Consider the following 12,542-nt stretch of genomic DNA (forward strand, 5'->3'; position numbering starts at 1 on the left):
TTTTCTGTTCTCTAGACTCAGTGCAGTAAGTGCCATGTTCCTCCTGCAGGAACACTTTTTCTTTTTTTTTTTTTTGTACAAAACTCCTAAAACAAATATCACCACTAGGTACTGCTGGTGAATCCATAAGCCCAAAGTGCAAAGATACTCACAGAAATCTCAGCATTTAGGCTGCACTGTTCCCTGTCAGGCCATTGCTTTACTTTCTGTCAGGGAGATATAGACTTAGGGGAGCAGGAGACTGAGAAAAAGAGATTAGGGGGTTGGAGTATTGATGTACTTGTTTGTGATATTGAGCTGTGACTCTTCTGCTTGACTTTGTGCTCACAGCAGAGCTGCTCTGCTCAAATCTCTGATCTTTTTCTACGTCATATGTGCCCACCACAGCCTGTACATTCACATGGCTGCATTACATTGTCTGCAGGGTTATTCACAAGAGCAGACTTGCAGGGATATAAAGTTACACTACAACAACTCACATGAGGGCTTAACTGGCATTCAGTATTATATGCTCTGTTTGACACATGCTTAGGCTTAAAGTGCATTAGATCCCTGTGGCATTACTGTACAGTTGACAATTGTAATTGCAAAGCCCCCTTCATAATGCAAAAGCCATGGAGAGAGATTTGGGTGTAAACTGAAAGCAGATCTCTTTAGGAGACAAAGTGTTGAGATTAGTCTGGGCTTAGGTTCTGCCATACGTGAGGGTGTGTCACATTATGAGAGTGACACATGAATTTAAACACTTCTTCACCTTCATGGTGACTTCCTGGGCTGGGGACTTTTGATATGGATGGGGAATAAGCACAGACTAGTAATAAACACACCATTTGTTAACAAAACAGATGCTACTATGTGTGCTTCCTTGAAGACCAGACTGCAGTGACTGAAGCCATATAATATAACTCAGTTCAGATGGCATCCTGCTCCTCCCTGTTTATAAATGGGAATCTCTTTCATTCCTCTTCGCCATCCATGTCCCATGCCCCTCCTCTGGCTCTGCTAACTTTCCTCCCTCCCTGACAGAATTCTTCTTTTGAGATGCCATTTACCAAACTTAAGAGAAACCCAACTGCTGCCGTGAAGGAAGTTCAGTGCTTTGTTTTGTGCTCACAAAACAGCCCAAAGCATAAACAAGTATTAAAAGGCAGTGGCTTGGGGCTATTTACATGGGAGGTAAACCACAAAGAAATAGACCCTTTACACCTCTCTGCCTGCTACAGGCCTCAGCCCAACAAGTAAATAAGCAGATATTTATTTTGAGCAGGTCAGTGATGGGAAGAGAACCCCAGCTTATCGGTTCCTGCACTAAGAAACCGCAACGTTGAAAAGGCTGAGGTCAATTCTTGCAAGCATTGACTCAAGTATGACTGACAGCTGGGATTTCTGCACTAGTAGAAGTTATATGAGTGTTGTATCTGTGGGGTGCCCCGTGGCAGGAAGGAATGATGAATCTGACTCCATGTTCTTAGAAGGCTAATTTATTATTTTATGATCTATATTATATTAAAGAATGCTATACTAAACTATACTAAAGAACACAGAAAGGATACTTACAGAAGGCTAAAAAGATAATAATGAAAACTCATGACTCCTTCCAGAGTCCCAACCCAGCTTGGCCCTGATTGGCCAATGAGTGAAAAGCAATTCACATTAAACCAATGAATCACCTGTGGGTAAACAATCTCCAAACACATTCCAAAGCAGCCAAACACAGGAGAAGCGAATCAGATAATTATTGTTTTCTGTTTTCTCTGAGGCTTCTCAGCTTCCAGGAGAAAGTCCTGGGCAAGGAGATTTTTCCAGAAAATATGACGGTGACATATGAGTGCCAGACAAATCCTGCAGAAGGCACCAGGTGCAAGAGGCCTGAAATAATACTTTAAGCTATGCCTGGGCTACAGGGAGCAGCAGCATGAGGCTGGAGAGACCTTAGTGACACCTTTAGCTGTAGCTGCACTCTGTAGGAGGGCCAGCAGGTCAGCCCTGGTCAGGATGCAGCCTGTTATAGATGGACAATGGGATGATTGGCTCTCACAATTAAAAGATAACTATTGTGTGAATATTAAGAAAAGCTTTAAGTGATGTATGTATAGTTATGTTGTAGTTTAGATGTCCTCTGTTCTCCCCATAGTTCCCTTTCCCCCCCTGTATTGTTGCCATCAGACAGCCTGAGTTGTCTAGGACAGGTACAAAGGAGGCTGCACACGTCCCTTGCATGGGGCAGCTGGGAATGGAAAAGCTTGGTGCTTAGGGGGTGAGGCATGGCAACACCTGACCTCCAATCAAGTTACAAAGCAGTCTCCACCAGTAAATGGCAAAGAAAAGCTGCCTGACAGGTTTTGGGAGGGGCCAGGGCTGGCTGATACAAGCCCCAGGGGTATAATAGACTGAGCATCCATCTTGAAGATGAACTTGCCATGTGGTGTGCACACAAGCAGTTCCCAGTGCTGCAGCTTTTTCCTTATGTAGTCCTTTTGTTGTATTTTTGTCAAGGCTTAATAAACCTTTTTTAATTTTCCAAGTGAGCAGCTGTCTCTCACACAGCCCTGCCTGTGCTCTCTTCCTTAGGGGACGGATCAAGCACCTGGACGTGGTGACGCTGCTGCGGCGGATCCAGCCCCCGCTGGGCTTCGGGAAGCTCTGCCCTCACCGGGTGGCTTGCAAAGTAAGGCACTGCTGCTCTGGGAGCCTGGGCTCACAGCAGCTAAACCAGAGAACCAGCCAGAGAATACACAATGGTTTGGCCTGAAAGGCACCGTAAAGCCCATCTAATTCCAGCCCTCTAATTCCGTGCTTGGCAGAGCTGCCTTGCACCAGGCCAGTTGTTTTACACTAACCAGCCTGCCGTGGCATTTTCCAGCTGACCCTGCCTCACTCACTGGGCACATTGCTGCCCACCAGGCAGAGCCAGCAACAGCATGTCTGAACAACCCCTGGGCTGCCCTGTGCCCCTCGCCAGCTCCTCTGGGCTCCAACCACCCAGTCCAGGGCTGGAGGGTCACCAGCAGGTGGGTTGTGCACTTCTCAGGGCCATCAGCCTTTGGTCTGCTTAGGAGAGCACATCTGTGCTAAATTCAGCTCTCAAGTACCAAGAACACACCTCTGCTTGTACTGTCAAACTCCCATCTCCAGACACATTAGGAGAGGTGGAAATAACAGGGCATTCTCATTGTGGAACTAATCTACAGGCCATGGATATTCACATGAGAGGGATGGCAGGTCTGGAGGGCATCATGAGGACATGAGGAGGGGCATGCTTCAGCCCATGTGTGGCAGTGATTGTTCTTTCTCCTCTTCATCCCACAGCGCCTTGTCTCCATGAATATGCCACTGAACAGCGATGGGACCGTCATGTTCAATGCCACTCTCTTTGCACTGGTCAGAACAGCACTGAGGATCAAGACAGAAGGTGAGAAGCTTGCTCACTGCAAGGATACAAAGGTGATCATGTCCTGAGTTGGAATAAACCAACAGGGACATCTTGTTTAGAATGATACAAAGGTGTTCGTGCCAAGGTGTCCAACTGGTTTCAAATGATCCAAATTACTCATATGCAGCACGTGGGACAAAAAGCTATGTGAAGAGGTTTGGAGGAATAATATCTTCTAGGGAAAGCACAGTGTTTCCCACTGCCTAGGAAGCTGGTGCTTCCTGTATTATCATCTCAAATTACTGATCACATTCTTCATAGTGGTCTGAAAGTTTAAAGTTTTAGATCAATGTCTGCTCACACAGCAATTAGGAGAAGGGCAAAGAAGCCTCCTTTTTGTACCCTGTCTGCAGAGCTGAGCCACTTCTTGACTGCTGTTGCCACTGATCTTCCAGTCCAAGGGAGGAAAAAGAGCTTGGACTGGAGGGTCTCATCTCACAAAAACTCCTCCTGTGCTTCCATTAGCATGAGTGAACATTACATTATACTAACAGTGGTGTTGTAAAGAGAGATGAGGAATAAAGGGACTGTTAATAGCTTTGCATAGACAGCAGGTATATTTGAGGAAAGCAGACAAGATTCGGGACTCAGCTTGTCCTCTTTGTTGCTCTCTGTCACCTGCTGTAATGAAAGATATTGGTCCTGAGTCAAAATCTGGCTTCATGTATTAATGAGATGCATTGAAAGAGAGTGTAGGTCTGTGATTCACAGCTAAACACCTCTGCCTCAGGAGTGGCTGCATTTCATTTCAGGCATGGGGAAGCAGTGACCAGCAGAACTCTGCCTTACAGTGCCAGCTGTACACTGCTGAGCCAAAAAAATAGTGGCAAAATGAAAAATTATATTAAGGCCTTGAAAACTGTGCTAAACAGAATTTGACTGTAGTGCAAGAGACTCTTCTGAGGAAGAAGAAAATGCCACCCACAATCCCTGTAAGACATCTTGTGTCTTATGAAACAGAGACCCAAAAAGGATTCAGTTTTCTGTCTGAGAGAGCCTCAAACTCTTGGACTCATTGCCAGTAAACTCCTGGGAAACCATCTAAAGCCTCAAACTGCTTGCTTTCTCTCTTGCCTTAGCAGGATCTTTTAAGTGGTCAGGGTAGGAGTTTGGATTTAGCCCTGCTGTGTCAGATTTCTGCCTTTGATGCTGTCCATGTGTTGCATCCTCAGCAAGTTATTCCATGTCCCTATCTTCACTGCATCCTATTACAAGAACTACTGCCATGCAGAGCCCTGTGCAGCACCCTCAGGAGCCTCAGTGCGGGGGAGAAATAAGAAAAACTGCAGGAAAAACACCTTTAGGAGGACAAGATACTGGTTTCAGACACCTAGAGAGAGACAAGAGAGGGGTTTGAATGTACATAAATCAAGAAATAAAACTGAAGACAACTCATTTGAGAAGAAATGGGTATCTAGAAGGAAAGTCACCTCCCTACCCAGAGATGACTATGCACATTTAGGAAGAAGACCTCTTGCTGTGAGGGAGCTTTAGGAATGGTCAGAGCATCTCTTGGCCCAAAACTTTCCACTACTGTAAACGCTCTGATATTTACCTCCTGAGATTTCCATGCCAGACATTAAATTGCTCCTCTGCAGGGTCTGCTTAATTCCTGTCTCTGATGATTTTCACCCTGCAGGTAACCTGGAGCAAGCCAACGAAGAGCTGAGGGCAATAATTAAGAAAATCTGGAAGCGCACCAGTATGAAGCTGCTGGACCAGGTGGTGCCTCCTGCAGGTGGTGAGTGCAGGATCTTGTCCCTGTCTCTGAATATCTTTGGTTTTTTCCCTCACCTGTCCTGTCCTACTGCACCTCGTGATCATCAGGTGGACTAGGGGGGACAGACTTTCTTCTCAAAGCTATCAGTGTTTCATCAGGCTGAGGTCTGTTCTATACTAACAGGAATATGCTGTTCTTACTGCTGAGAAATCAGAGAAAGGAAAAAAAATGTGCATAAATAGGAGCTGGTGCATAGGCATCCAGTGTGGCATTCACTGACTTTCCAGGTGGCCCCATGGGCACAAAGCAGCCCTTGGCAGTCAGCCAGCAGCAGCAGCCAGGTCCTGAGCCTTGCTCAGCCTGCTCTGAACTCAGCAGACCATGTCTTCTAAAATTTCCAGTGGGTTTGCAGAAAGGAGGAGAGCTACCTGGAGAAAAACACAGTGCACATTTTGGCTGGCTGACAGTTTTTATTGTGTTGGAACACAGCTGTGACTGCATTTCAGGGGAGAGGTGGTCTCCTCTGTTCACTTACACCTATGTTAGGCACAAAGGGACAGAATTCCAGTGCAGACAAGGGTCAGGGCAGGCCTGGGATGGATGATCAGTCAGAGGCTGTGAATAAGTCTTACCCCAGGCTGTCACAAGACAGCAGCATGTGTTGACCAGACTGGGAGGCTGCTGCTATAACGAGATCCTTTGTGGTTAACCAACACCAGAGACTGCACAGGCTAGATGTGCTCCTGCTGCAGGGGTTCTGTGTCAGCAGAGCCAGTCTGCCCCAATGCCACCTGCACCTCTGCTCCTGACTGTTCACAGCAAGCTCTGGCTGCAGAGCAACCCCTCCCTTCAGCCCTGCATCCTGACACCATAAAAAGCAGAGATGAACTGCAGTGCCCAGTGTTTCTGCAAGGCTTACATTAGCAAATGCACAATAAATCAGCAGCTTATTTAATTTATTTTTTCACCCCCGCCTTCGCAGATGATGAGGTGACCGTGGGGAAGTTCTACGCCACTTTCCTGATCCAGGAGTATTTCAGGAAGTTCAAGAAGCGCAAAGAGCAGGGGCTGGTGGGGAAGCCCTCCCAGCGCAACGCGCTCTCCTTACAGGTGACAAGCGGGCCCCGAGCGGACAGGGGTGGTACAGTAGAGACAGGTGGTCCCACTTCCCTCTTCAACCATTCTGGGGGTTGCAATGGGCTATCCCTACCGGAAAGGAGTTCATAGACACCTTGAATTATCATTCCAGTCCTTTTGGATAAATACCTGTGTACCATGGGCTCATAATCCCTTCGCTCTGGAAGGCACAGGTGAGGCATAATCATAATTTATCAGTCTGCCAGTAATATTTGAATTTGGGATCCTTTGGACTGGTATGAAGTGTCCTACAGACATTTGCTTACTCCCACAAACATTTGACCCATTTTGAGGGCATGTTTCTAGGAGACAAAATCACTTAAAAAGCAAAGAGCATACCTGGATGCCAAGGCCATCCAATGGACAGTATGGACTTTAAGGACTGGGATTTGTTCCCCACTGTGATACATGTTCACTCAGCAGATTACCAGGCTGTGTGACAGAAAGAGAAAACCCTGTTGACTGCACAAGCAGTGCTATCTATGTCCCTTGAGGATACATTGAGAAAAAAGTGTGGCTCTGGAGTTTCAGCAAGCTGCAAAGTGTTGTGATGTGGGCACAAACACAGAGCAAGGCCTCAGTACACCCACAGCTTACCACCCTGGATGGACTCTTTGGAACAGACTCCAGTCAGTGAGGGGTTTGAGGAGTTTGAGGACTTAGTAGGTCCAAATGCCAGAAGCTTTGTTGTTAAATCCGTATTTAAGCTGCCGATTAAAAAGAAGAGATTTTCCGAAGCACCAAAGTACATGGTTCAGCTGGAACTGTGGCTGCTCTAGAGCTTCTGGTTGTGGATCTGAGAACCCAGAGCTGAAAGCACGCAGACCTGCTTAGTCAGGCCTGTGGATTTATGTCTATGTCCTGCTGTGATGAAGCCAAGGACAAGCAACAAACATTCCTTGTTTTGTATTGCCAGGAGTTTCTCTCTCCCTGAGGTGGAGATGCAAGAACAGGGTTTGCTGGTGTTTCTCTAGGAGCTGGGGGTGCTGTGTTGACTGAAGGGGCCCCACAGTGTTGAGGAAGGAATGGCAGTGCTGCTGTCTCTCCTGTGCCCACTCGGAGATATGAAGCTCTACAGTTTGCTGTTTTGCAGGCTGGGCTGCGCACGCTGCACGACATCGGGCCCGAGATCCGACGAGCCATTTCTGGAGACCTGACAGCTGAAGAGGAGCTGGACAAGGCCATGAAAGAAGCTGTTTCTGCTGCCTCTGAAGATGATATCTTCCGGGTAGGTTCTGAACAAGTTTGCGAGCTGAGGCTGAGCTCAGAGTGCTTTGGAGACAAGTCCAGGCATGCAGGAGCTCTGGTGGCTCTGGGATGGACCTTTCCCCCCATAACAGGGTCTGCTCCTTGGGTTTCCCTCTGGCAGAGAAGCTTTAAGGCGATGGTGAAGGAAAGGAATTGGTTCTGATGGAGGGTTTGGATCCAGAACTTTATTCTGGCCCAGAGGCTTCTGAATGCAGCAACAGCTCCAATAGAACTCCCCCAAACGCGTGGTTGCTGTTCCTTTAACCCCGGGGAGAGGGGCAGGGAAGGGGTAGGAATCCACCAACCAGGTACAGGAGAGGAGGTCTTAAGGGACAAAGGACACTTGGATGGCCCAATGCCCCCCCAGGGGTAGAGGGCATCCTTTGAATCTGCCAATCACTCCACACCCTTCTGGAATTCCAGGACTGACAGACAGCGCTCAGCAGGGGTCAGGGAGGGGAAAGGAGAGGTGACTGATACACCTGGGAGGGAATCTTCAGGAAGGGACACGAGGTTCTGGGGTAAACCCCGAAATCACAACGCAACAACATTCTCTTTTGCTCATTCTGTGTTTCAGCTGGGCCCTCCTTGTTTGGCAGATCTTACTAGAAAACAGCGGTGGACCTAGGTCCTAAGTGAAAGGTCCTAGAGTCTTTGCACAGTTTTATCCCAATTCCTTCTCTCTTTCTCTCAAGGGAAACTTCTCACTGGAAGATTCCTTCATGAAACCTAAATTAAAGAAAAGATCAGTGCAGCCATCTTGCAATCTGCAGAGCAACAGCCAGGCACAATTTAGTGTTTTGTTCACTCCTTTCAGTGGCACTGGTAGCATCCTTCCAAAAAGTACACAAAGACACAACAGAGCTCCTATGGAAGGGGAAAATTTTCTGAGCAACTTAGCTCAGAATTTCATTCCTGTTTCTTATAATTGTTTTCTTTGGTAACTTTTCCTCTCCTTTGGCATTTTCCTCCTTTCTTTACAAAAATATGCTGTCAGTCCCTTTCATTACCCATCTAAACAGTACATAACTGGCTCATTAAATTTCTCTTCATTTCTTCTTCCAGGTACTTAATAGTTTTTGGTGCTCTTCTCAAATTCCCCCTCATATCTAAATGTTCCTTTGTAACTGCACTGGGAAAACCAGACAGGTTCTTGCATCCATACCCTGTCCTGGACTCCCAGGACTGGTGGGAGGTGTGGGAGACATACAGCTGCCAGTCCTCTGAAATCCCAGCCTGTGTGTAGCCAGTCTCTGTGACAGAAGTCCTCACACTGCCTTCTGGAAGAGACAGCACCAGGGCCATCATGCTCACTTTGGTCCTTATTTTTTTCCTTAAGAACAGTCTAAGCAGGAAAACGCCAGGGCCCTTGCACATCTCACTCACAAAGGAAAAATCCTTCCTGTTTCTCTGGCAGAGAGCTGGAGGCTTGTTTGGAAACCATGTGAGCTACTACCAAAGTGATGGCAGGAGTGGGTTCCCCCAGACATTCACCACCCAGAGACCTTTGCACATCAACAAGTCTGGCAACAACCACGGCGACACCGAGTCTCCATCTCACGAGAAGCTGGTGGACTCCACCTTCACTCCCAGCAGCTACTCATCTTCAGGCTCCAATGCCAACATCAACAACGCCAACAACACTGCCCTGTGTCGCTTCCCCAGCCCACCCAGCTACCCCAGCACTGTCAGCACGGTGGAAGGCCATGGGACACCCTTGTCACCCACCATATGCGTGCAGGAGGCTCCCTGGAAGCTCCCCTCCAAAAGGTAAGTGTCCCAGCAGAGAGGGAGCCAAGGGAGCAGGTGTGGGAAGGTGCATGCAAACACCAGAGCACTGCTGCCGAGCCAAAGTCACTCCCAGGCATTGCCCAGCCTGCAGCCTGGATTGAGCCCTCTGGTGCTCCACTTGTGCCAAAGCCCACAGATATGCACCAATTGGCCACTGCAAAGCACCAGCACTCTTACTGACCAACACACGTGATTTCTTTGGGATTTATCAGGAGAAACCTTTGTAAAATCCAAAGGGAACCTTATTTATCCCTCTTCACCACAGGGAGGTGTTTTATCAACTGGTAACTGAAGGAGACTGCTCTTCATGTCCTAATAGCCCAATAGAGAGCTTTGTTGAAGTCAGTGGGTTTTCATTTAGCAGGTCACATCCCTACAGAGGTCACCAAAGGCATTCTGGGAGGAGGGAGGCAAGGTTTTCAGAAAAGAAGTGAAGAAAATCCCCTTCTCTGGAGAGTTTTCAGGCTCTCTACACACAGATGACTAACACAAAAGGAATATAATTTTTCTCAGTGGGGGATTTCTTTTAATACTTTCAGAAACAGCAGGCAAGAGGTGGATTTTTTTTTCAGTGCAGAGAGTGAACAGTGTGAAAAGGTGGCCAAATGCTGCCCCCAGAAAGGACAGAATAGGACAATGAGACAGAGGAGCTTCAGTGGGTGCAGAATTGCCCAAGTGAAGAGTCCTGTGGTTTTTCTATTTCATGCCTTCCTGAGGGAGGCCATGGGGTGTTGCACAAGATGTGTTCCCTCTGCCCTCCTCCCTGCTGAACTCGTGCTGGTGTGACACTGCTAACAGGGTGTTCTTTTCTCTCCTTGCTTCCCTGGGCACGTTCCTTGCTTTAGGACACATTACTACGAGACACTGGCACGGTACGTGTTCTTCATACCCCTCTCATCCTGCCTGGCTGTAAGACCCACTGTCTTCATCCTGTCCAAACTCCAAATTCCCATTAATGCTGAATATGACCTCTCCTTTTTGGTGTCAGTAGGGCTGGAATAGAGATACTGAGCACCATGACAGCTCCAGAAAATACTCCCCACTCGGGGCAAGTAGTGGTCCATGTTCTGGCTATTTTCTCGATTTGGGGTTTTTAGAGATTCTAGCTGGGGCTCACACATTTATACATCCTCTGATCACAACACAGTGAAGTACACTCTGGCATGTCCATGCAAAAATTCTGTATGGTTTTGGCTAAACACAGACAGTTGAACAGGAGGAGATGCCAGGTACTGATTTTGTTCCCCTCTGCACCTCAGCAGTTTTACTTGCCTCCCATTTCAGAGGAGGGTCACTGCAGCACTGTCCTACAGGCTCTTTCACACAATGCATACCCACATTTCTCCCAGTGGTTTTTGCTTTAACCACATGACAAGATAATGTTGCCCCTCCAGAACCTAAAAGGTAAAAAAAAAAAATATGCCACCTTGCTCTCTTCTGCAAATGTTAGTAAGAAACTGAAATAGTTTCAACTACCTCCATGTCCATACCTCAAAGATTCAAGCTACCTCCAGATTTTACTTTACTCCTTAGAAAAAGCAAAGTCCAAATGAAGCGAAATTCTAGTGCTGAAATGTGAAACAGGAGGACAGAGAGGAGGCAAGCAGGGAATTAAGGGCTGGCACACCTGAGACTTTGAACAGATCCTGAATTCAGTAGAAGCACTCTGCAGTAAAAAAGGGACAAAAGGTGGAAAAGCCAGCAAGGATGAGAACATGACCAGGAGGCAGAGGGCAGAGCTGGTGCAGACTGAGGGATGTGGGAGGCAAAGGCCACACATGACAGAGATGAGAAGGTTGCTGTGAGTGTCCAGGAGGCTTCTCTGAAATCCATAACCAAGTCTTTGGCAACAAGGGAAAAAGCTTATTCCTGAGAGCCCATCCCAGATTTTACTGTGAGTTCAGTGAGATGTATCACTGGAAATGATCAGTGTGATGTGCACATTCACAGAGTGCAGGTAGTCACAAAGGACAAAATACATTTACAGTATAAGAAAGAGGACACAGACAAAGATTGTTGCCTTGTATTTGTGAACTCTGCAGCTCTGTTCAGTCATCGATTTTCCTATGAAGGCTCTTCAGCATTATAATAAACTGGGACAGATGGAGCCTGTCATTCTTGTCTTTGTAACACGTTGTCTTTACCATCTCCATATCTTGACTTGTCTTTTTTGCTCATTAGCTCCAGTTCCAGAGACAGCCAGCTGGCAATTGTTTGCCAAGAGGAAGTGTCTCAGGATGAGACTTATGATGAAAATTTGAATGAAGACATTGAGTACTGTAGTGAACCAAGTCTGCTCTCTACCGAAATGTGAGCTTTGCAGCTTTAGTCAAGGTGTTTGGGTGGTTCTTTAATTAAGGGGGAGAGGTGGGAAGAGGTGACATTTTTCTACAGAAATTTCAATTTATGGGAGAAGGTCAGAAAATTTTAGACAACTCAAATATGAGAAAATAATTCTAGTTCAGCCCTTGAAGTAACATTGGAAAGGTTATTTTTCACCTAGATTTTCTTTCTCTGAATGAGATATCTTCAGGGCTGCCCCCCACATTCACTTCTACTTCCTGATGTTCCCAGAGCTGGTTTTTAGAGTTCTCTGTCTCATGGTCTCTTGTTCCTGCTCCTGGACCAATAATAGTTTGAAGCTAGCTTGCTCTTGCATCCCTTTGCTAGCATGACCTTCCTGGCTTCCTTGCTGGAAGAGGGGCTTTTTCTGCCCAATATCAGCATTCCTTTTCTAAATCCCTCTGCTCTCCTCCCCAGGCTTGCATACCAAGATGATGAAAACAGACAACTCACTCCACCAGAACACAGCAAAGGAGAGGACACCCGACACTCTCCCAAGAAGGGGTTCCTGTGCTCCTCAGCTCTAGGTAAGCTCCCAGCAGGGCTGGGCTGGGTCTCCTCCACCTTGATGGAGTTCCCACATGTCCCTGAAGGAATCCCAGCCTGGGTGTTGCTGTTTGCTGCATGCAGCTCATGAGAGCAGGAATCCCAGGGCTTGCAGGCAATCCTGATCAGGCACATGGCTCTGCTGGCTTCAGCAGATGAACCTGTAGCTGTTTGGACAGTCCCTGGGATGTGTTTGATCAATCCTGCCTGTGAATTAGGACAGTTTATTTGAGAGCTGTAGACTCTCCAAACAATCACCAGGGAGTCACTGAATGGGTGAGCCTTGAGCCTACAGTGTTCTGCTCTGTGTGTATTCAGCAAGGA

The 12,542-nt window shown here is 47.2% G+C and overlaps 1 protein-coding gene across 1 annotated transcript in view; it reads left to right on the top strand.

Moving 5' to 3' along the window:
• CACNA1C (calcium voltage-gated channel subunit alpha1 C) overlaps nt 1–12,542 on the top strand; it is a 416,820-nt gene that overhangs the window by 391,420 nt on the left and 12,858 nt on the right. The window contains exons 38-46 of the mRNA XM_054514808.1: nt 2,572–2,668; nt 3,310–3,412; nt 5,073–5,174; nt 6,136–6,263; nt 7,384–7,518; nt 8,956–9,308; nt 10,175–10,201; nt 11,511–11,639; nt 12,090–12,199. Of these exons, the coding sequence (XP_054370783.1) occupies nt 2,572–2,668; nt 3,310–3,412; nt 5,073–5,174; nt 6,136–6,263; nt 7,384–7,518; nt 8,956–9,308; nt 10,175–10,201; nt 11,511–11,639; nt 12,090–12,199 (1,184 nt within the window). The remainder of the gene's footprint in view (nt 1–2,571; nt 2,669–3,309; nt 3,413–5,072; nt 5,175–6,135; nt 6,264–7,383; nt 7,519–8,955; nt 9,309–10,174; nt 10,202–11,510; nt 11,640–12,089; nt 12,200–12,542) is intronic.

Source organism: Molothrus ater, chromosome 5 (assembly GCF_012460135.2).
Source record: "Molothrus ater isolate BHLD 08-10-18 breed brown headed cowbird chromosome 5, BPBGC_Mater_1.1, whole genome shotgun sequence".
NCBI lineage: Eukaryota > Metazoa > Chordata > Aves > Passeriformes > Icteridae > Molothrus > Molothrus ater.